This window comes from Epinephelus fuscoguttatus, linkage group LG3, assembly GCF_011397635.1.
Source record: "Epinephelus fuscoguttatus linkage group LG3, E.fuscoguttatus.final_Chr_v1".
Taxonomy (NCBI): Eukaryota; Metazoa; Chordata; class Actinopteri; order Perciformes; family Serranidae; genus Epinephelus; species Epinephelus fuscoguttatus.
In genome coordinates, this window is record NC_064754.1 from 9,231,576 (window position 1) to 9,254,106 (window position 22,531).

General features: G+C 40.9%; 2 protein-coding genes across 5 annotated transcripts in view; both read right to left on the bottom strand.

Annotated features, from left to right (window-relative positions):
- Window positions 1–1,798: 1,798 nt before the first annotated feature.
- On the bottom strand, window positions 1,799–12,792 carry LOC125883008 (beta-1,3-galactosyltransferase 2-like). Of its 4 annotated transcripts, XM_049567127.1 has the most exons (4): window positions 12,574–12,792; window positions 10,787–10,950; window positions 9,082–9,212; window positions 6,872–8,729 (listed from the first exon to the last, which is right to left on the bottom strand). In XM_049567127.1, the coding sequence occupies exon 4, from the start codon at window positions 8,711–8,713 to the stop codon at window positions 7,598–7,600; it is 1,116 nt and encodes a 371-aa protein (XP_049423084.1). In that variant the 5' UTR covers window positions 8,714–8,729; window positions 9,082–9,212; window positions 10,787–10,950; window positions 12,574–12,792; the 3' UTR covers window positions 6,872–7,597. The 4 variants fall into 4 exon arrangements, 3 of the variants coding, with proteins under 3 accessions (XP_049423084.1, XP_049423077.1, XP_049423068.1); XR_007448435.1 differs by lacking the exons at window positions 9,082–9,212; window positions 10,787–10,950 and adding an exon at window positions 1,799–1,879 and having other exon boundaries at window positions 7,425–8,729; XM_049567120.1 differs by having other exon boundaries at window positions 9,082–10,950.
- Window positions 12,793–21,107: 8,315 nt separating this feature from the next.
- LOC125885838 (zinc finger protein GLIS2-like) overlaps window positions 21,108–22,531 on the bottom strand; it is a 43,255-nt gene continuing 41,831 nt past the window's right edge. Inside the window, exon 7 of the mRNA XM_049571637.1 lies at window positions 21,108–21,921. Within this exon, the coding sequence (XP_049427594.1) occupies window positions 21,248–21,921 (674 nt within the window). The 3' untranslated portion in view covers window positions 21,108–21,247. The remainder of the gene's footprint in view (window positions 21,922–22,531) is intronic.

Below are 22,531 nucleotides of genomic sequence, written 5' to 3' on the forward strand. Positions count from 1 at the left end.
ACACCTGGAAATAATGTGAATAATTTAATACATGATAATGTACATTATTTGAGGGAAATATTTAAACTACTAGGATACTCCAACATGCTCTTTACATTTTATTTCCATGCATAATTCTATATTGTGTGGGTTACCTGTTGTAGTTTAGTTGCGGCCCTTGGTCTGGATGGAGGTAAGGTGTTAGGAGCCATGGTTTGCATGAGTAGCCACTGTCCCCTAACAGGTAGCAATTGGCTGGCACATAATGTCCCTTGAAAAGCTGTCTGAGGCCACTCTCAGAGAGTATTCTGGCATCATGTGTTGAGCCTGGCCATTTAGCAACAATGTCCAAAATTTTATAGTCCACATTAAAAACAAGTTGAACATTGATACTGTGAAATCTCTTCCTGTTCACGAAGACGGCTTCATCTTCTGACGGTGTAATTTTACAGATGTGTGTCCCATCAATTACACCCACAACACCAGGGAATCCTGCGACATCCATGAATGCCCTTTTATGAGCCTGTAAAGTGTGGATAACCAGCGGAAACGAAACAAACTGTTTTGTTGTATAAATGTTTCACTTTTCTCTAACTGTGCCGTCAGGAGTTCAAATCATTTATTTTGATGTGTTCCTGACCCAGTGATCTGCACACCATGAACCTTCAGATATACGTGGTGTGTCACAAGATATCTGTGAGTGCTAATCCTTTCTTTACACAAAGACAAGTCAACCAAGTAAGGTTTACTCATTGTCCCCAGGATCAAAACCAAACAAGGTGAAGCAGCCTTTAGTTTCTATGCTCCCCGCCTGTGGAACAAACTTACAGAATATCTGAGGTCGGCTGAAACTGTCAGGTCATTTAAATCAGGGCTTAAAACATTGCTATTTACTGCAGCTTACCAGTGAACTAGATATGTAACTTATTGTTAGGATAATCTGTAGCTATTGTTTTTATATTTGTCTGCTGTTGCTTTTGCTTTGTGTTTGCTTTTTAAATGCATTTTCTGCACTGTTTTTAACTATTTATTGCCTTGCTTTTAGCTTTTGTTTTTAATGATCTATTGTTCCTTTAATGATTTATTTTAATGTATTTCTCTTGTAAAGCACACTGAATTGCCTTGTGTATGAATGGTGCTACATAAATAAAATTGCCTTGCCTTGCCTTGGGTGTGTTGGTTGTTGATGTTCTTGGATGCTTTGTCAATTTCTGCATGTTATGTGCGTCAATGCAAATTGATGTTTTTTTTTTCCTCCAACAACTAAGGCATGTGGTTGGGTTTAGGCAACAAAAGCTCATGGTTGGGTTTTGCAGAAAAGAGCAGGGTTTGGCTTTATAATATTACAGGACACTGCTCTCCTGGGTGAAGATTGGTGTTTGTTGGACCCATCCACCGCCCCTCCCTCCCTTCCGTCCGTCCTACTTGGAGTTTTGCCGCCTCAACTTTTGTTCTTGTCCCATCGCATTTCCCCCTGCTACCGCTGACACAAGCTGCCTATCATGCATAACAGCTTTTTTCGTCAGTGTCTGATGCTCCGAGTCACTGCCCTAGCACTGGATTTTGACGTTTGTTAATGACATAAAATGCAGGCCACATCACAAAATGCAGGCACATCCACGAAATGCAGAACAGTAGCTTGCACTCTTGAATACATTTTTAATACAACGCATCTGATGACTAAGAGCTTGGTAGCATGTACGCATAAATAGATACCATAAAACATAAAGTAACAAACCAATGATTGGGGCAACCTCTAGCTCACCTGGTAGAGTGTGCTTCCCATATACTGTAGGCTGAATCCTTTGCAGTGGCCTGGATTCAGTTCCAACTTGTGGACGTGTGCTGCGTGTCATTCCCCTTCTCTCGTTCCCCACTTTCCTGTCAGTCTCCAGCTGCACTGTAATAAAGGCAAAAAAGTATCTCAAGAAAAGATTCAGCCTTACATAGCATATCACACATCATACAGAAGCATGTGTACTCACGCTATCTTGGAGGAGTCAAAACAATTGTTGTGTAACCCTAGGTTTAATCTGTTTAATCTGTGAGTCTGAATATCTACAAAGTCCTCATCTTACATATCTTAGCCTTCAGACTCCATGAAGCCTCGTCACATGCCTGCATGCAGACAGTGAAGAGCTCCAAGGCCTTTCAAAACACCAAACAATGACCATGGATAAATCATACATTCATACAGCTATTATTATTATTGTTATTTATGATAACATTCACATACTTTCATATTTAATCATTTTCCTTAATAGAATTCTTCCACTAAGTCCGCCATGTCGTTCCTACAGTAGCAGTAGCTAAACACACTCAAGATATCCACTTGTGTGGCTAAATAACCCTGCAGAAGCCCCACATTAGCCTTAGAGTCGTGGAGAGATGACAACATTACAGCAACAAGAACTCCTCTATTGTACATATGGGAGCGTCAATTGTATGAGCATAATTAAGAAAAACACGAATTCTAGTTGTAGTTAAAATTTGACCCTATTCTCATCCCACAAAGGTCAGCAAAGAGACTATTTCTGAGAATGGCTGTTTTGTGGGTTTCATACACCACTCTGCTGGTACCTTATGACCTCATTTGTAAACATGCATGTCTATGTTTGCGTGCACGTGTGGGAGTGAGGGTGTGTATCTGCCTAATTGCAGCTAATCTCACAAACTACTGGACCAATCAGCCTAATATTTTGTGTGCACACTTATGACTGTGTGCTCAAGTTTCTCTCATGGTTGTGGTGATTCAGAATTGTTGAAAAACTTGTTTTATATCGTCATTGACTGCAGACTCCTCACTCCTCTTAGATGGTTGGTAGGGGCAGAAAGTTTTCCAGAAATCAGCTCAGCTAAAAACAACAAGCCTTACTCGCTGTTGCAGGTCATATTTTAGCCTTTGTCATGGCTTAAAACTGACATCTACAGAAAATTTCTATCTTATTTTGAACTGGAGCATCTAAAAACTAATTCTATACCCAGTATGTTATGATCCACTAAAGTTAGACATGATACAAGATGAATAAGTCAACTGGTATTGTTATCTTTGCTGCCATATTGATTTGAAGGCAGCTGGGAAGGAAGATTCCACACCTTCGTGATTTTGTTGATTTGGTCATTTGTCCTTGACATTTGTGCGTCTATCCAAAGTAAGTAAGCAAGCAAAATGGTTAAATAGCTTCTTTTTTTGGTCTTGTTAAAATTGTGTTGTGTTGTGTTAGCCTACAAACAGAGTTAATACTGTTACAAGTCCAGTTATGTATGGATCAAATGATCAAATGGATCACATGGATCGAAGATTTGTGGCAGTGTTTTAGTTACTAAAGATATATCCTTCCTTGTTATCACATGATGTCTATATTTCACTAATAGTGCCATTTAGCAGAAGCCTGCTCTGTGAAATGCACTGCAGCTCCGTCAAAAATAGACAAGGCCTGTATTTTTATTAGCTTCTGAAACACACTGCAGTACCTCTGCGGAACCAGAACTGTCTAGAGTGGTGGTTCCAAACTGCTCCAGACACGAGGTCCAGTTTTCTCCTTAGTCATCAGTGCAAGGTCCACACAATTTAATACAGTCAGTGTCATACTTGTGTTTGGTTGTGTCATCAAGCTAGACTGCTGTCTCTCACAAGAAGCTAGTCGCGCTTCTTACAGTTTTGCTCAAAATAAATGCGATATTTCTAAAGTTTCGACAAAGTACAATTGCGACTTGCAGGTGTTTCCATTAAAAGGTGTTTTGCGTATGAGCCGTAATTCTCGTAAAATCTCATCCCGCGAGACTCCTCTTTGTTTGCAGAGGTAAGATGGATATTCCAAATCGCTTGCGAGCTGGAACAATCTCGGTTGCCACTGCTGCTGTTGCAGTTGTCTACAACCAAAGACAAAGAGAGCAAGTGGTATTCCAAAGGCAAAGTGTGTGGCAGCGACCATGGAAAAGAATTTCTGGGAGAGGATCATGAACAAGGAATTCACAGAGGACTTGAATGTCTGGTGACGTATCTTTGCAAAAAAAGTGTTTCCATTACACTTTTGCGATATACTTCTATATCGACACAACTGAAAAACCACCTCATGAGAGCGTAAAAACTTTTTCTCGATAATTAAGAGATTTTTCAAAATGTAGGTGTTTCCATTACCAGTTTTTTATTGCGATATTTAGATTTTGCGCATTTCTAGGGTTAATGGAAACCCACTTGCTGTCCGTTAGTCACTCATTCTACAGCAGGAAATGACACTTAAAATTCAGCTCTGTTGGAAACTCACCATACTTAAAAATAAAGTATATTTTTTACGAACTACTGTAGACACGTTCTCGAGTTACTTGTGGTCCATTCAGAATGGATCCACGACCCACTTTTGGACCAAGACTCACCAGTTGGGAACCACTGGTCTAGAGTGGTCGTGACCAGCCCGAGCAGTTGCCTAGCACCTTTGTATCTTGTATCTTTATTAGCATCTACACCTACATTACTTGGCTGGGATTACAATAAAAACGGACCTGGGTTTGAAACATTTCGTGGCTCGTAGCATACTGTACACGTCTGACCTGCAGTTCAGTCTGTTTTGAAAAACAAATGTGGGATAAGAGCATGCTGAAGGGAGGTTGCAATATGAGAGCACTCAGTTCAGTGTGGAGCAAGCATCAGATAACTGCCGAGGGGAGAGGTTCTTAATCTTTGGTGAGATAGCATTTATTATCAGTAAGTCATCCAGCCCACACATGAAAAACACATATGTAGTGATTGTCCTGTTCTGTTTTAGCCTTCATTTCGTGTCTCTTATCTTGCCTAAAATCTACCCTCACACTACAGAAGTTCCAAGTAGGTGTTGAGTAATTGGATGTTTATCATACTGAGTACTTTTCCCCTTGTCTTGAATTGCACTGGGCAGTAAAAGTGCTTTCATGTATGTCAACAGAGAATTCTTAAGGAAAGCTGCACCTTGTGATGACTCAGTCAGAAAAAGTACACATGGCACAGGGCAAAGAGGATGTTTAGTTTCACCATCATTTGTCACCGGTGTAATGTAGAAAAATGGACCGATTGCAGGACAAGAGCTTAAATATATTTCAAAGCTTGTGATGACTTGAGTTTGACATAGTGAGTTGATTAAATGTGTGCCAGAGGGAAGGTGATGATGTTCCAGATGACCTGAGGGGTCTGGGTGCTTCATAACGTACAAGTATATCAGAGATGTATTTAGACCTGAGACCATTTAGTGCTTTATAGACAAGTAACAAGATTTTAAAGTCTATCCTTTGACACACAGGAAGCCAGTGCAGTGACTTAAGCACTGGTGTAATGTGCTCCACTCTGATGGTGAGGACTCTGGCAGCAGCATTCTGGACAAGCTGCAGTTGCCTGATTTTTTACTCAGGCCTGTGAAGACACCGTTACAATAGTCCAGCCTGCTGAAAATGAAAGCATGAACAAGTTTTTCTGTATCTTGTTTAGACAGAAATTCTTTTAGTCTTGCTATATTTTTAAGGTGGTAGTAGGCTGATTTAGTAATTGTCTTAATGTGACTATTGAAATTTAGGTCTGAGTCCAGAACTACACCAAGACTTCTGGCTTGATTTGTAGGTTTTAGTGTCATGGCGTCAAGGTGAGCACTGACTATTGATCTTTGTTCTTTGGGGCCAAAAACAACTATCTCAGTTTTTTCTGTGTTTAGTTGTAGAAAATTCTGGCACATCCACTTATTGATTTCGTCTATGCACTTATTTAGCAGATGTAGGGGACTGTAGTCATCTGGTGACACTGTTCTGTCAAGTTGTGTGTCATCTGCATAAGTATGGTAGGAGATGTTATGATATTCCATAATCTGAGCAAGAGGGAGCATATAGATGTTGAACAGAAGAGGCCCAAGAATGGACCCTTGAGGAACTCCACATGTAATTTTTGTTCGCACAGATTCATAATTGCCAAGTGACACAAAGAAATCTCTGTCTTGTAAATAAGATTTAAACCAATTTAGCACAGTGCCAGAAAGTCCCACAAACTTTTCTAGTCTGTCGAGCAGTATGTTATGGTCAACTGTGTCGAATGCAGCACTGAGGTCCAGTAATACCAGAACCTAAATCTTTGATGCATCACTGCTCAGATGAATGTCATTTAAAACTTTTACAAGTGCAGTCTCAGTGCTGTGATGTGCTCGAAATCCAGACTGAAAGGCATCAAAGGAATTGTTCTGCTCCAAGAAGGTGTTAAGTTGCTGAAAAACAACCTTTTCAATGATCTTTCCTAAAAATGGTAGGTTTGATGTGAGGCCTGTAGTTATTTATTACTGAGGCATCCAGATTAGGCTTTTTTTAAGAGAGGTTTAATGACTGCAGTCTTCAGGGCCATTGGAAAAAGGCCTGACTGAAGAGAACAGTTGACTATCTGTAGTATATCTGATGCTATGCAGTTAAAACATCTTTAAAAAAGCTTGTAGGCAGAGTGTCAAGGCAGCAGGTAGTGGACCTAAGGTTTCTAACTATGTCTGTCAAAGTAGCATAATTTAATGAGTGAAAAAGTGCCAAATTAACTGGAGTAGTCTTATGAGGCACAGGTTACCTTGCACATCATATGTCAACATGGAATATCCATGACCATATATCGATATGTTTGTATGAGTTTGGAGTGAGAATGTGTTGCCCTGATTGGATTTAAATTTCTGGAAAAAGGTTTGGGCAGCACCGAGTCCAGACTGATACAGAGAGCGAAACAGAATGTTGAGCTGACGTCATCAGGATGGTCTTACCAGGCTTTATCAGGACCTGCTGCATAATAATATTACCATTCAAGTTCATGAAACCTCTCACAACCCCTTCTTATACCCACCAGAATACAAGAGAGGACTTAATTCTGGGGAGAAAAAAGAATAAAAACTCAACGACAATGTAGTAAAAAGTGCAGCGTCTTTACTAAAGGATTTTGTGACATATTGCACAAATTATTATTATTTTTTAGTAGTTTGGCTTCTTCTAAAACTTATATAAATCTGCAATGTAAACAATGAAATAACTTGTACACCTTTCTGACAGTGGTGAATGGTTTGCTTGATTTGTCACTTAAAAAAAATACCCTGAGGAGTGTTCACAACTGAGTTCAAAATCCTTTCCCAAATTCGCCTGAATGTATAGGAAACATTCTGACAGCTTTTCGTACCTCTTAATAGTTGCATAGACGTTTTTTTTGGAAAAGCTGCGTTTGTTCCATTAGATCCAAGTGATTTTACTAATCCCTGCTGTTTGCACAAATGTGCCGTGCTTGAGGCATGTGTGTCTGCTTTTGTAAATATACAGGTACAAATGGTATACAAACTATACATGACCTGCTTATCAAAACATCGCTCTACAACACCTTTAGTGATCAGCAGCTAGTGGTGTTGTAAAATAAACTTTACCTTCACATATTTTATTGTTGGCAAGCCAACAAAATAGTTTTAAATACACACCAGTCCAGTGTCTGTAGTGCAGTTCATAAACCTTTGCAACTTTTCCACAGTGGTGTTCCAATTTCTCACAACAGTACAATAAAAATCTATAAATAAATGAACCCGCCCATTCCTTGGCACCCAATCCCTTCAACCCAGGTGATTTTATCAGTGCATCAGGAATAGTCTTTGTCCTAACATGGTGGTTCAGGCTTCTTCAAATCTGTCCAGTATTTCAACAGCTCTTGTGAAGACCCAAGAATGTAGGTGATGACCTTGGAGAATTCGCAGCGATTATATCTTGTGTTATAGGCCTTGAACTGGGAGGGATTTGGCGGTGATGTGGGTGCAAGACCTAGCTGTTTCATGCACATTCCAATGTAAGCGTCCTCTATGTTAAATGGTTTCACAGATTTTGAGGCCTCCACAAATTTTTCAGGAAGATCGTTGGAGAAGATGTATCCCATGCCCAGAGTGTAGGTTGGATATTGAGGTTCTGGGTACATCTCCTCGGGGACGTACCACTTAGAGTTTTTTGAACGGACAACTGGCCTATTCCACATAAGCATCCCAGTCAGGTAGTTAAGCTTGGGGATGCCTGGCTTCTGCAGCATCATTACTAAATTGTCAATATTAAGGAACATGTCAGAGTCAATCTTCATGGCGTATGCTGCTGTAGGGCAGCGTGTGGCCAGCCAGTCCATGATCACCATGGTTTTGGTGGTCAGATTGAGGTAAGTGTCCATGAAGTTGCTCTGGATCAAGTCGTGGTGCTGTAGATTCTCCTGTTTGAGCTTCTCCTGCACCTGCTCCACATCAGCTCCTCCTGAGAGGCCCAGCATGAACAGAGTAAGCACCACCTCGCCCTGCACCAGGCTCTCTTTGCCCCATGTCTGCCGGATGGCATCCCGTGCTGCCACGTTTTTGGGTGCCACTGGAACCATCAAGACCAGGAAAGGGGTCTTGGTCTTGCACACATCTGGGTTATCCATATTAAAGTGGTAGTTGCGTGGGTAGGCGTGATGGAACTGAGTACCTGTTGGAGGCACAGTAGATAGTACAGTAGTGCTTGCTGTGGTTTCATAGATTTCAGTTGGTTTAATTCTGTGTTTTGGATGGACACGATAAGCCGGAGGTAGATTGACTTGATTGGTTCGATTGAGAAACCTCTGGTAGTGCATATGGAGTGGAAAGTTCTCCCACCATGATCGAGAGCTGCTGGACTGAGAGTAGCACAAGACGAAGATCAGGCAAAACAGCAGCAGGAACCGGAACCAGGAGTGAAAGAAAGGCGTCTTCTGACGACACATGCTCTCACAAAGTTGCCTAAAAAGACAAGACAGGCAAAGTTAAAAAAGGTGGGAACTTAAAACTTTACACATGGAACGTCCAGGGACAACTGCAGTCATGCAAACTCAAATATGGTTCTATTCATAGTACAATTAAGGGTCCCTGTCAGTACATGGGAGGGCTGGGAGGTGATCTTAACCATATTATTGCCAACATCTGGTGAAAGTGAAACTAAGAAGACACTGCTGGATCTGAGGTGAATTTCTGTTGATTATCTAACTTAAAAATAACTTCATCATGGATAGGCAACTGAAGATGGCATGATGGCAGTGTTTTGGTCTTGGCCAGAGTTTGGAATAAAATATTGGAGCATGCACATTCAGCGCACCTGATTTGGTCTGCAGACCCTTCCAGACATGGTTGGATGACAACATTTACATCACGTAGACCAAAACAGAGCCTGGTGGACACCCATAAACTATGAATTGGCTCTTATTGGCCATGCAGCAGCCCTGTCTCCTGGAAAATGTGTTTAATATGAAACAGCAAATACATTTTTAAGGGACACATAATGCTCAGCAAAATGTTCATTGACAAAGTATTTCATTTGTTTACCTTCAAAATAGGCAATCTTGTAACATCCACTTATAGTGACTACAGTGGGATTTATACTTCTGCAATGAACCAATGCCATACCAATGGTTACAAGCTCTGTGTAGACACATACCCTACACTGTAGTCTGATGTGCACCTCCCTATAATTGTAACCACACATTTCAGCAACCCAGACATCCTGTACATTTTTGTGAACTGAAAACCACTTCCCTCTGTACAAACAAAGCTTTTATTATTTCACAGAAAACAAACAATGACCTGTGAAGATAATAAAGCCCCCACAAAATAGCATTTTAAGTCTTGTGTGTGATTTATCCAGGTTTCATATGAGTAGAGTAGAGGCGAATATAAGCAACACGAAATGTCATAGGATTACTAAAAAACGTTAGCATGTTGTAGGCCCAATATGTGGGAAAATGTGTCTTGTATGTTTGTCAGTGAACCATGTAAGTTATAATGGAGGCAAATTTTATAACGTTATTTTTTTTTTTTAAATGTTGTTTTCCCTAGCTTTATATCAGTAGAGGAAAACATCACTAGCCACTATGGCTAATTTATGCAAGGCAAAATATCATAGGCTAATGCTTGTGACGTTAGCTGGTTGAATTTGGTGGGAAAACATGTCTAGAAAAAGACAACTGTTTTGTCTATGAGAGGTGAATTTTGTACTTGCGTTTAATATAGGGGGCTGTCATCAAATGTCAGCATGCGTCTGCTCATGGACAAACGGCTACTGTTTGTGACACCATGACATGTAGGCCTAAACATTAATGGCGTCCTCCTCAGCTGAGCCGTAACATTAGCTAGCTCAAAGGTGCTAGATGAGGTAGCAGCAGATGCAAACTTCCTTCTTTGCTATAATTTGGTTGGTAGGTTTAGTACGGTAGAAAGTAAATCATTCCTATATGAAACTACACACAAAAAGGTCTGTGGATTATCTAGAATAATTAGGCCAAGATTTTTGGAAAGACACATTGCAGGTGATTTTTTCAAATGTATTTTTTTGGCACTTTATACACCACAAGCCCGGTGCCCTCTAGTTCCATTATGATCAAGAGAAGGCAGACATCTCTATGGCCGATAGCTCCAACTCAACACCAATCTAGATTGAGGAACAACTAACAGTATCATTTTTGTAGCAGTTACATAAACAGTTCCAAGCAGTTTTCTCCAAACATAAATTCCCACATTTAACACTATCGGGAACCTGGTGTCCCTCCCTTTTAATCTCTCTGTGAGTCACAGTAACCTGCAGCAGAACAGTTAGATGGGTTGACTCTGAACTTTTAACCCTGACATTGATCAGCCAATGAGAGCTAAGAGACACCATGACCTAGGCCTATAGTTGCATGACAGCCTCCCTCATTATCATAAAAGAAAGTAGCACAGTAACAAATCAATGCTGAAATAAATTAATGCCAAAATATATAAAGAAAATATAGATAATTATAATATTACAATAGGTGTGAAGTGTTCACCTGAAACAGGACTAGGCAGAGAATACAAATCCACTGAATAAGGGCGCTGACACATCAAGCCGATTGTTGGTCATTGTTCAGTGACAGGCCAGCGTCTGTAGCCCTAGTTTTGGTGTTGGGTTCCACACCGTTGGCAGCAGTCAGCCCTTGTCGGCCTATGTTAGCTGATTCAGCATATTAAATCAATGTTGGAGCTGACAAAGCCCGACAGTGAATGAAATCACTCTGATTCACAGTTCATCTCAGTGCATGGGAAGAGAAACAGAAGTGAGGAAAGCAAATGAACAGCTAAAGTTAAAAACAAAGTTGATATATTGGGTACGATAACATTTTTAGCCACTGAAGTCTTTAGCAGAAACCGTTTGTAACTGAGTTATTTTTCACCAGCGCACGGTAAATATCCTTTGTTCTTTTAACATCTTTAAGTGGTGTCTTGAATCCATCCTGTCGGTCTTTCTGCTTCTTTTTTTAAATGACAAATACTGTCTGCTGCCTCCTGATGCTACGGAGACATTTCTTCTCACATAGGAGCAGAACGTACATGCTAGTTGGCTGTTAGCTGAAGTCTTTGCGGTGTGTTTAAGTGCAACTTTTTAGCCACAACACAGGCAAAATGAGGCAATGCAACAGTTGGCCTTTGCCTCCTCTATGTCTTTGATGTCAGTTTGTTGTGTCTGGGCCTTCAGAGAGGACAGAGGAGACTCTATCTGTTGAGGAGACTCAGGTGTTTTGGAAGGCAGGCACACTCCTAGGACCATTTTTGACTCTGTGGTGACATCGGCAATCTTTTACAGAGTGGTCTGCTGGGGCAGTAGCATTTGAACAGCTGACAGGAAGACAGTTAACAGGATGGGATGCCCCCTCTATTCAGCAGTGACAGGCTGCTCCACCTGCAGGCTGTGTGTGAAGGGGAGATACCACAGGTGCTTCCTTCATTCTGCTGTCAGACTTTTCAACCAACACTGTTCCCAGCAGACCACACATACCAGAACTGACAATCAACACTCAGGTGCAACATCAGTATCTTGTAACGGACCGGGTGACTTGATGTTAACTGTGGATTCTGTCACTGTTAAGAATGTGTTATGCTCACCAACGGTAAAAAGGTCTGTTATGGCAGTGACAATGGCATAGTTGTGTGGGGAAATTCAATTTTTTTTTCTCTCAAACAGGACCTATACGTGCACTAAGTGAAGAGATGTCAGAGTGCGCGGTTGGGGGGGAATCGGTGCCTTGCTCAAGGAAGTGAACTGGCACCTCTCCAGCTACCAGTCCATGCTCCGTATTTGATCAGGATATTTGATCGCTTACTATCCTCAGCTCAAAGGCGAACAGTTAGCCTGCCCGGTGTGCGCCTCCGTGCGCGTAAATACGCATGAACCGTGTTGGATAGATCATTTCCTTAGTTGTTATGAGCGAAAAAAATAGTTTCAAAGTTGCTGCTAATGCTTCAAAAATAGTTTGTATGCCTCACGTCATCTGTCCTTTAATTCTACGTGGAATTTAAAATATTCGTTGCTTTGGTCAGTTTACTCGATCCGCTGATATACAACCGCAAAGGTGCGCATTTAACTTCATCGCCATCAAGTGTATTATGCCAATGGATAGCTGTGGGATAATGATAACAATATCTAACAATATGTCGAAGTCCATGCGCAAGAAAAAACATCAATAATCTGCACGTCACGTTCATTTAAAGCCAAAGATGTGGAGAACACTCACACGCTGATAGTCAGACTCTAAATGTCTGGTTTAATTCAATTAATCAAATGATTTAAAGTCCTTACCTTTTCAGCCAGCTCCCACCTGAGCCTGACTCTTGATCCCCCATGACTGCCGCCACTCTGCCTCCCTTATTCCCTTAACTCTTCCCTATGTTGTGTACTTGGCTTCAGCCATGAATGTGCTCATTCAGGTGTGACGGGCTGATACTGACAAACCATAACTTCCACGCATTATTAACTCCGCTACAGCCTGCGGGAATCAGTTATAACACAGCGATGGTTTTTGTCTTGAGAATGAGTCAGAGGGGCAGGGAGGAGAGAAAGGGGCGTGGGGATGGGAGGGAAGGAGGGAGATGGTGTCACAGCCTCGCACCTCCTGCGGCTTCATATACTTTGTCTTATGCAGGGTGGCTTTTCAAGTGTTCACCTGGTTTTACGCGCACAGACACACCCCCACACACACGCAGACACAGAGAGACTATTATCGTGACAGAGGGTCAGGGGAAAAAAAGAAAATCCTGGTTTGTAATTTCCCCCAAATTGAAACCAGCTCATCCTTCCATTACTACATCTGAACTGTTATGTGAAAATTTATTGCATGGTCTTTCTGGTATTTTCTGTGAGTGTGGGTGATCACACAACAGTACTACAGACTCATTTTGCCTGTAAGTTAAGCTCTCTGTCGCCCTGTGCATTGACTTGAACGTCTGATGTTGCAAAATCTTTATGGCAGGCCATTTATTTATTTATTGCCAATGGAATTTGACCATAGGGCACTGATGTATAGATGTATGCCTTTATTAGTTCAGTCCAATAAAAATAATGTGTATGCGTAGCTGCACTACTGATGTGTGTGCTCTCACCTGTTAGATCAATAATGTTATCTGAGGCCTTTTGTCTTACAGTTATTGCAACATACAGAATGTAAATGATTAAAGTATAAGTAATGGGCTCACATCCTGGTTCATACTGAGAACAAGCAGGCACCCTGAAGCTACACTGAATGTCTTCTTGTGAGAGAAGGAAAAGTCAAATTTATATTTGCATGCACACTTACTGTTACACGCCACCACCACCACCAACCAACCACCCAAACCTCACATTTTCTTTTATCAATCATTAATGATATTAGAGGAAGCAGATAATAAAGGATCCATGCTGCGTTTTAGAGAAGTCAGCATGACGGCATCAGCATATTCTTGCATGTTTATTTTCAGTATATAAATCATGTTTCCCCCACTGTGGATGACCCCTTTCCTCTCAGTAATACAAGATGGTGGATACCACTCTCATGTCTGTATGGTGAATATAAAGTCGGTTAGCTTTGCTTAGCATAAAGACTAGAAACAGGAAAAAAACAGCTAGCCTAGCTCTGTACAAAGGTAACAAACCCCCCGTCCTGCACCTCTACAGCTCACTCTGTCAACACAGACTACTTTAATATGTACAGTAACTTGTACAAATTTGCCTCCCTGACTTAAACACCTCATATAGGGAAATATTTCTACAGGTGACAGGTACCTATATATTCCTGTTTGTCTCGTTTGTCAGTTGTTTGTCTAGATTTCTACTTGCTCATAGAAATGACTGTCTACATATTCCTCAGTCTGTAAGATGATACAGCAGCAGCTCTTGTGAGTCTCTGTGCTATTATTACATCATACAGTTGTCCCCCTTATAACACTTACCTGTGAGAACGGGCTGTAGCTGTCTTTTTAGTCCTCCTTTTTGTTAGAGACCTACAATGCATTGGAAAAGTACCTGGTACTCTGTTTACTTATTTAAATAGTAACTGTAGCCTTGGTCTTAACTATCTGTCTTGTTCCCTCCAACAGTGATAAATATATAAGTACAAGATAAAGAAGATCAGGCAATTTTTAAAGTACATGCACTAGATAGATAGATAGATAGATAGATAGATAGATAGATCGATGGATAGATAGGTAGATTGGTCGATAGATAGATAGATAGATAGATAGATAGATAGATAGATAGGTAGGTAGGTAGATTGGTCGATAGGTAGATCTGTCGATGGGTCGATAGATAGATAGATAGTGTTGGGAATAGAATGATTTTATGTGTTTTACTATCAGTTGTGTTTCACTATATAAGTTTTAGATGTGTGAACAATGAGAATACTGAGATGATTTCAGCTGATCTGAATGTGTTTGCTTTGCAGAAGTGGAGAAGTACAGGAGAGGAAGAGACATGAAGTCTGAGGAGCACATACTGCAATGCTTAGATAATTAGTTTCATATATGGTAAAAAGAATAGAAAGTGATGTACAGATAGTAAGGTACAGCACGTGTAGGGAGTTGTGTTGTTCTCTTGTCTTTCAAAACAGGAACCACGCCCCCACTGTCAGCGGGAAGGAGTCAGATTAACACGAGGCAGGGGCGTGGTGTGGTGAAGGAGGAAGTGGAACTGCCAATGAGACGAGGACAACACCTTGCGTGCACAATGACACTCTGTTACGCTCAAATATACTGGGTCAGGGAAAGGACAGGAGGTCAGACTTCGTGAACTGACACACCTTTGTTGTTCGTCAGGGACGTGAAGTTGAGACCCAGAGCTCTGTAATTTTATTCCTTTACTGCTTAATAAACTACATTAACTGAGACCGAATATCTTCTCTTATTGCTTCATTAAAGAACACGCAGGACTGAGCTCACACATAGCACATTGGAGAGTAGGATGAGCCCCAAGTCCATCAATAGATAGGTAGATAGGTCGGTAGATAGGTAGATCGGTTAATAGGTAGATTGGTTGATGGGTCAATGGGTCGATAGGTAGGTAGGTAGGTAGGTAGGTAGTTCGGTCGGTCAGCCGGTCGGTCAGTCCATGAGTAGATAGATAGATAGATAGATAGATAGATAGATAGATAGATAGGTAGATCAGTCGATAGGTAGATGGGTCGATGGGTTGATGGATAGATAGATAGATAGATAGATAGATAGATAGGTCGGTCTATCTACCCATCGACCGACCAACTGACCTCTCTATCTATCTATCTATCTATCTATCTATCTATCTATCTATCTATCTATCCATCGACCGACCGACTGACCGACTGACAGACCTATCTATTTATCTATCTGTCCATCGACCGACTGACTGACCGACCTATCTATCTATCTATCTATCTATCTATCATGCTATGGGCCTAACACTCCTCATACCGTCACAGATGATGGGTTTGAACTTTGAGTTAGTGACAATCTGGATGGTCCTTTTCCTGTTCAACCTGAAGAACACAACGTCCAGGATTTCCAAAAATAATTTTAAATGTGGTCTCATCAGACCACGGCACACTTTTCCACTTTGTGTCAGTCCATCTCAGATGAGCTCAGGCTCAGAGAAATCATTGGCATTTCTGGATGTTGTTGTTATATTGGTTTTACTTAACTTAACTTGCATTTGTAGATGCAGTGACAAATTGTAACAACTTTCTCAGTCTTTTGTTGCTCCTGCCCAACTTTTTAGAAATCTGTTGCAGACAGCAAATTCAGAGCGAGTGTATACTTAAAAAAAACAAAAAAAGTTAATCAGTTTGAACATTAAAAATCTTGTCTTTGCGCTGTATTTAACTGAATATAAGTTGAAAAGATTCACAGATTCATAGCTTGCAACTCCCTGCAGTGAACAGTCTAACGTTTTATTTTTTCATGTAGTTCCACAATTTTGCATGTCAATGTTCAGTCGGCTAGAAAAAACAAAGGTCAGCAAACTCAGGTGGTGAGCCACAGCAACGTGGAGTTTTCTTAAGCGCAGGTCCCCCTTTCATTTGTATCTCATGTATGCATACGAGAACGCACACGCACACAAACATGCAAGTCGGCAACCCGATACACAGCTAGCAGACATCAATGTGCTGGACAATGAAAAACTGGCTTTTCAAATAGGAAGAAAGACATGCATTCAACACATTTGATAGACCTCAGAGATACACACAGGGAAGGAACAGTGAATGTTAATATAATTTTTTTTGTTTACAAAATACTCCACAGTCTACATTTACACTGTAACAAGAATGTTAATAGTGTACCTGATGTACCACTGCATAAACTGCAGGTCAAGCTCTACAGCTCTAAACCCCACTTTGCAAGTGACAGAAGTAAAAGGATATCACAGTGACTTTAAAACGGTAAAGCACTTGAATATGTGCTTAATTTATGTTTACTTTGGGGAAAGGCCAACAATTACCCAACAAAAGACGCACTCTCATGACTTAATCTATCCACATTTGGACAGCTCTTCAAACATCACACATATAATTACAGCAGGCAGATAGCTAAATCATCCGCCCCATTAATTGGATAAATACAGGCCCTGTGATAAGCAGCTCTGATTTTGTGTGAGTGTGTGGTTTCAGAATTATAACATCATACTGGCAGTGATTGTTATTTTTGGCATACAATAAGTAGTAAGCTGTATCTTTAATGTGCTGTATTCATGTCCATTTATATTAGAACAAATTTTCTAATGCCTTTAAAGAAACACAATGCAGAATGTGTTGGTTACTGTTTGTAATCAGTATTGCCAGCCAAATTGAAAGTCAGCCCATATTTACTCTTTTTTGAACAAGCCTTTTCTGCTTGGCATTTTGCCTCCCTATATTTGTTTGTTTTTTGGAGCGGTGTTTGAGATTTTCGTAGCTTCCGCTTGGATGCCTGCTGCTTATGGTGTGGCACCTGGTTGCTAACTTTTATCAAGTCCCAGCCTCACCTATGCAGTGTTATTGGCTGGGGGCTAAGGACCCAGCCACAGTTAAACAAAAAGAAAATAATAACATACAGGCAGAGGGCCGAGTCTCTGCAGAAAAATACACCGCCACACTTGTCTAGTGGATCATAAGTGATGCTATGGGATGCTATGGCTGCATTTCATGTGTTGCTCTGGGCATGTCCCACTGTCCCTATGGATGGATGGATGGATGGATGGACGGATGGATGGATGGATGGATGGATGGATGGATGGATGGTCAACTCTAACCTACTGAGAATTTATTTTGGTTGTATTTTTATTTTTGCTTGTTTTTACCACCTTTGCAATTAAATCTGAGTGGATTTAACTTTTACACACAATTATTTAGATACACAGACACAACACATCACAGGACAGACATCTAAACACAACACGCAGAGAGATTTTTTTTAATTTGTGTTTATTGACATTGAGTCATTGTCACAGTCAACAACACTGGTGACATCCTTGGAAAGTGTTGCAGTGGTCCTGATGTACAAATCACATCTGTTGTCATATTATTAAACTTCAGTTTTCTAAAATGCAATGAAAAGTACATTTATACACTTTACATTTGTGTAAATATTTTTCATATATTGTGTGGTATATTTCGGATGAAACACAAGGCACTTGGACACCATTGAAATACTGATTAGGATCAATCAATGTGCAAACAAGGATAAGAGATAAATCGACACAGATACTGGCCACACGTGGCCATTGTCAAACATTTCCCCTTCAAAAATATTCGAGGCAGCTCTTTAAACCACTGTTTGGTTTACTCCTGTGTACCTTTTTAGTCAAGCAAATGTGTATTCATTATTGTGTAATACACACCTTTGTCTACTTTATTCCCGCTTGAATGTTTACCTCAGTTGGTCTTGTCGTAAAGGCAGGGCAGATCCAGGCTAGATCGTTGTCTTGGAATGATTATTAGAGCAAAGAATGAGCTAAAATAAACTGCAAGCGAAGGAGTTTAACTCAAACCTACATTCAGTTGCGTCAACACAGTTTACGTCTTTCTTCTTGCGACTTGGAAAATCACATGGTCGAACAGATAGCTTTGTGTAGATTATCGTCTTTCGTCACACATGGTAGTGTCATGAACGTCAAGGTCTCCGCGGGTTCAAACAAACCACAGAGCAGCTGACAGACAAACTCAGGTCACTTTACAATCAGTGGGATTACTGTGTGAGCTTTACTCAAGGGGGCTAATTATTAGAGGTATAACCATACATTGTTCAGATCGTTATATCAATTCGATGATTAACGATCCAATATTATCGATGCAAAGTGAAACCTTTGATGCATATCATCACTTTAAAGAGGTATTCCTATGGAGCATCTGTCACCATTTCTGTCCAAGCACACCTCCTTTGTCTCGTCTCGATATATTGTCTTATATCGATCGCAGCCCCCTGAACTGAATCAAATCGAAATCATGTCGTGGCAGATTTTGTGATATCAGCAAATATTGTATCATCGTCCACAGAATCAATATAATATCGTATCATGAACCCTATTAATTATTTTGTTTGTGTGGGCTTGAAAATGAAGCAAGTTGCACATGACAAGTAATTACCACCAGATACTATCAAATCCACAGAAACCTTCTTTAAATGACATGACTGAGTAAGACACCCGATCACCTTGAGTTAATTTCGTAACCAGACTACTGTGTAAAGTCTGTAACATCTTCTCAAGCATAAATATTTTGTAAACAGTTGTATTAAAAATTATCACAAAAACATGTTTTCAACATCAGCTGTAATTTTATGGGATTTAGTGTCGATTTTTTTAACTGATCGATATCTTATTTTGAAATGTAACCCCTTAATTGCACAAACTCTTCATTTTGCCTGAAGGAAAAAATACAATGGCTGTAACAATGTTGAAGTCTACAACGCGTAATCATAAATGTTCTTCTTGTTGCTCCCCGCAATCCTGCTTCTGCCCATATTTATTTATGAGTAAAAATGGGTCTATGGCAGCAGTCAGTGGGGGTTGTCGAACGTGAAAACTACAAAATGGTTAGTGCATCTGCTCTTTCATGACCTGGATCAGTAAATATAATACAGGTGATTGTCCACTGTAACATGTTTTTTGACCATGAAGTCAAAGTGTAGACGAATGGAAGGTGATGGGTGAATCCATAGACTGTATATAAAGATGGATGATATGACAGCTCCCAAAAAGTGAAGCCAGAACATCTCAATCGCCCCCTGGTGGCCAGCTGCTGTACAGTATAAGTCATAAACCCCACCCCCTCCATGTTAGGGGATGGGACATGGGCCAAACTAAAAGATCAAAGTGAACATCAAATATATTTTTCCCAAAGATGGTTTCTGTCAATTTAGGTAGTTCTTATCGCTTTTCTGATAAGTTTGGTTTTAATCTGTTATTTGACGGCTGTGTGTGCCAATTGGTGTGCTAACAATCAGTGGTGCTGCTTGCCATTGGTCGATACCATGGAGACAGCTTGTGTGTTGGCTGTAGCACCAAATGACGTCATCAGAGCAAGATGGCAGTGGCCATGTTCAGGATATTTTGACATCATTTTTTTACAGTCTGGAGGAAGTGGAGGCATGTTGTCCATCTTTTTATACAGTCACTGGGTGAATCAATGAATATTAAAGGGTCAGTTCACCTGATTCAAACATATTTCTCACTTATGTGATATCAAGCCATGCAGACAGATGTGGTTTAGAGATATCCACCTCAAAAACATCTGCTATACAGTCAGGAGTTTGATATGTAAGGCTCATAGCATTGCAACAAGACAAGCTAATGCTAAGCAAATAAGATGTTAGCCATTTTAATTTTAATCTTAATTTGGCATGTTGGCATGCTTACATGTTGTTATAAGCAATAAATGCAAAGAATTTTGATGTGGATGTCGTATTTTTGCAGGTAAGTGGCCAAAGAATTGGACAAATTGCCCTGTCTCCTAGAAACTAATTTAAAATGATAAATACATTTTGAGGGAAATTTAATGCCAAGCAGATTACGTTTTCTGGTAACATCACGGGAAAATGTTGCTAAAATGTGTCTACCATGTTGCAAAAATACTGATACTGAAGGTATCAGCAACCAAAGCGCATTTGTTACCTAAACGTAAGACAGGAACCCAGATTCAAACCCAAAGTAACTCAAACATCTCCCTACTTGATAGTCTACTTGATACATGAATGTAGTGTATTGTTACCTGAAAGAAACTTTAGGCAGCAATCATGTTGCCACTATGTAATTAAGAAAGCAGTTTAGTTACATAGAAACGTAGTTTCTAGGAGACAGGGTTCCAAATTAAAATGTTGACCTGATGATGGCGTTAGACGAAAGGTCAAAGGATCACACTGGCTGGTAGGATTCATCCTCTGGGGACCATAAATGTCTGTATAAAATGACCTATTTCCAATGCTATCCTTTGCGTGGCTATAAATTACATTTGAAAAATCTTATTGCAAAGTCGTGCAAATACGCCTGTGGATTAGAACTTTGTAAAAAGAAAAGTTAGTGTTAAATCTTTCAAATGTCCTTTTTAATGCTGTTTTTACTAAAATCTAAGAAAAATACCTTAAAATGTCAGTAGATGTAGATAGATCTGCATGGCCAGATATCACTAAGGGTACTTTTTTAAATTTACTTTTTGTCATTTGGACAAACTGACCCTTTAAAGTGTAAAACTTTTGCAACCCAACACACAACCCAACAAGTTCTTGTGCAGGCTTTGTAGACTCAACACAGACTTGTGTCCTTCAGTCTATCAGTCTGTCTTTAGTTGTTTCAGGGCTGGAATGACTGAAGTGCTTTTTATGGCTCTGCAGGTGTCAGCGACCCTTGATCCCTCACATGCACACACACACACACACACACACACACTCATCATACACATGCACGTATGCCTGTGAATGGACACAGACAGACATACATGTGTGTAACCATGGACACAGAAAAACACACACTCCCTGGTTCTATGCATCGCTGAGTGCACACCTTAGCTGACAACAGCTGGTTTGAGGAGGAGTGCCCTCGGGGGAACAACCACCCAGGACAAAGGGTCACTTCGTCTGTGCCCCACTCCTGCAGACAGGTTCAGCACCTCCCCCTCCTCTCCGTCCTCCTCCTCCTCTTCGCCTTCTGTCTCCTTCCCTGCCATCCGTCCCAGACCTCCAAGTGCTCCCAGCCCCAACACTGATGCAGCTGAAAGTCCAAAGTGTAGCAGAGGAGAGTCTGAGAGGCTGAGCGGCCCCATGCCGCTCCCTCCGCCCATGGAGAAGAGAGGTGCCCTGTGGTGGCCCAGGGCTCTGGCGTGGCAGAAAGCAGAGAGAGGCAAAGAGGTCCCCAGGCCTCCAAGAAGAGCTGCAGCAGCCCCAGGGATGAGGATGTGGGCCCCGCCTACGGAGGGCTGCTCAGCTGCACTCTGGTGCCCGGCGAGGCCTAGCCCCGCCCCCAGCCTGCTCGGAGCACCGTGCTCCTGGGCAACAAAGTGCCCATGGGCTTTGATGTGCTTACGTAACGAGCTGGGATCTGTGTAGCGCTTCAGGCAGCCTGCCATCTTGCAGTAGTATGGCTTGTCAACGTAGTGGGTGCGGGTGTGTTTGAAGCGGTCGCTAGAGTTGGAGTAGCGTTTGCTGCAGCCTTCATAGGGGCAGATGTAGGGTTTTTCTCCTAGAGGGGGAAAAAGGGAGGACAACAGAATTGGAAGTCAGACAGGGAAGATAAATAAAAATAAATAATCTGATGACAGTATAAATGCAAACAAAGCCAGAAAGGACTTGTTTAAATAGGTTTTATTCCTGGAAAGGAATATTCAGTTTTGAAATTCTGCACTACTACGTGTTATGTGTGTAAATTTATGATGTTCTGTTACTTCAAATGAATTCTATTGACACTGTTGACAACACCTGTAGCTCTGCAGCAAGACCTTTTATTTTCATCTGAATAAAATGGCTCTGGCTGACTTGTCGTCTTTCATTTTTCAGTGTAAACCTTTAAAATGGAGTTAGAAGATGTATCCTGTTGGTTTAAATGAAGCATTTGGGGTTCAGTATCTTGCCCGGGGATACTTCCGACATGTGGACTGGAAGAGCCAGGGATCAAACTGCTGATCTTACATTAAGAGTACAACCTGCTCTACCCCTGCGTCACAGACGACTCCCTTTATCATGGCTGGAAGATGGTCTCTAATTATTTATTTAGTTATGTACAAATAGAAGAGAATACCGCTAAAGCAGGGGCACAGTGAGTTGCTTTATTTTATAGATTTTTAGCTAGGAAA

Excerpts from the sequence above, each read along its gene's own strand:
- LOC125883008 (XM_049567111.1), bottom strand. The coding sequence starts at position 12,617 with ATGGGGGATCAAGAGTCAGGCTCAGGTGGGAGCTGGCTGAAAAG. Across the intron at positions 8,730-12,573 it reads GGTGGGAGCTGGCTGAAAAG|GCAACTTTGTGAGAGCATGT; the intron begins GTAAGGACTTTA and ends TTGTCTTTTTAG.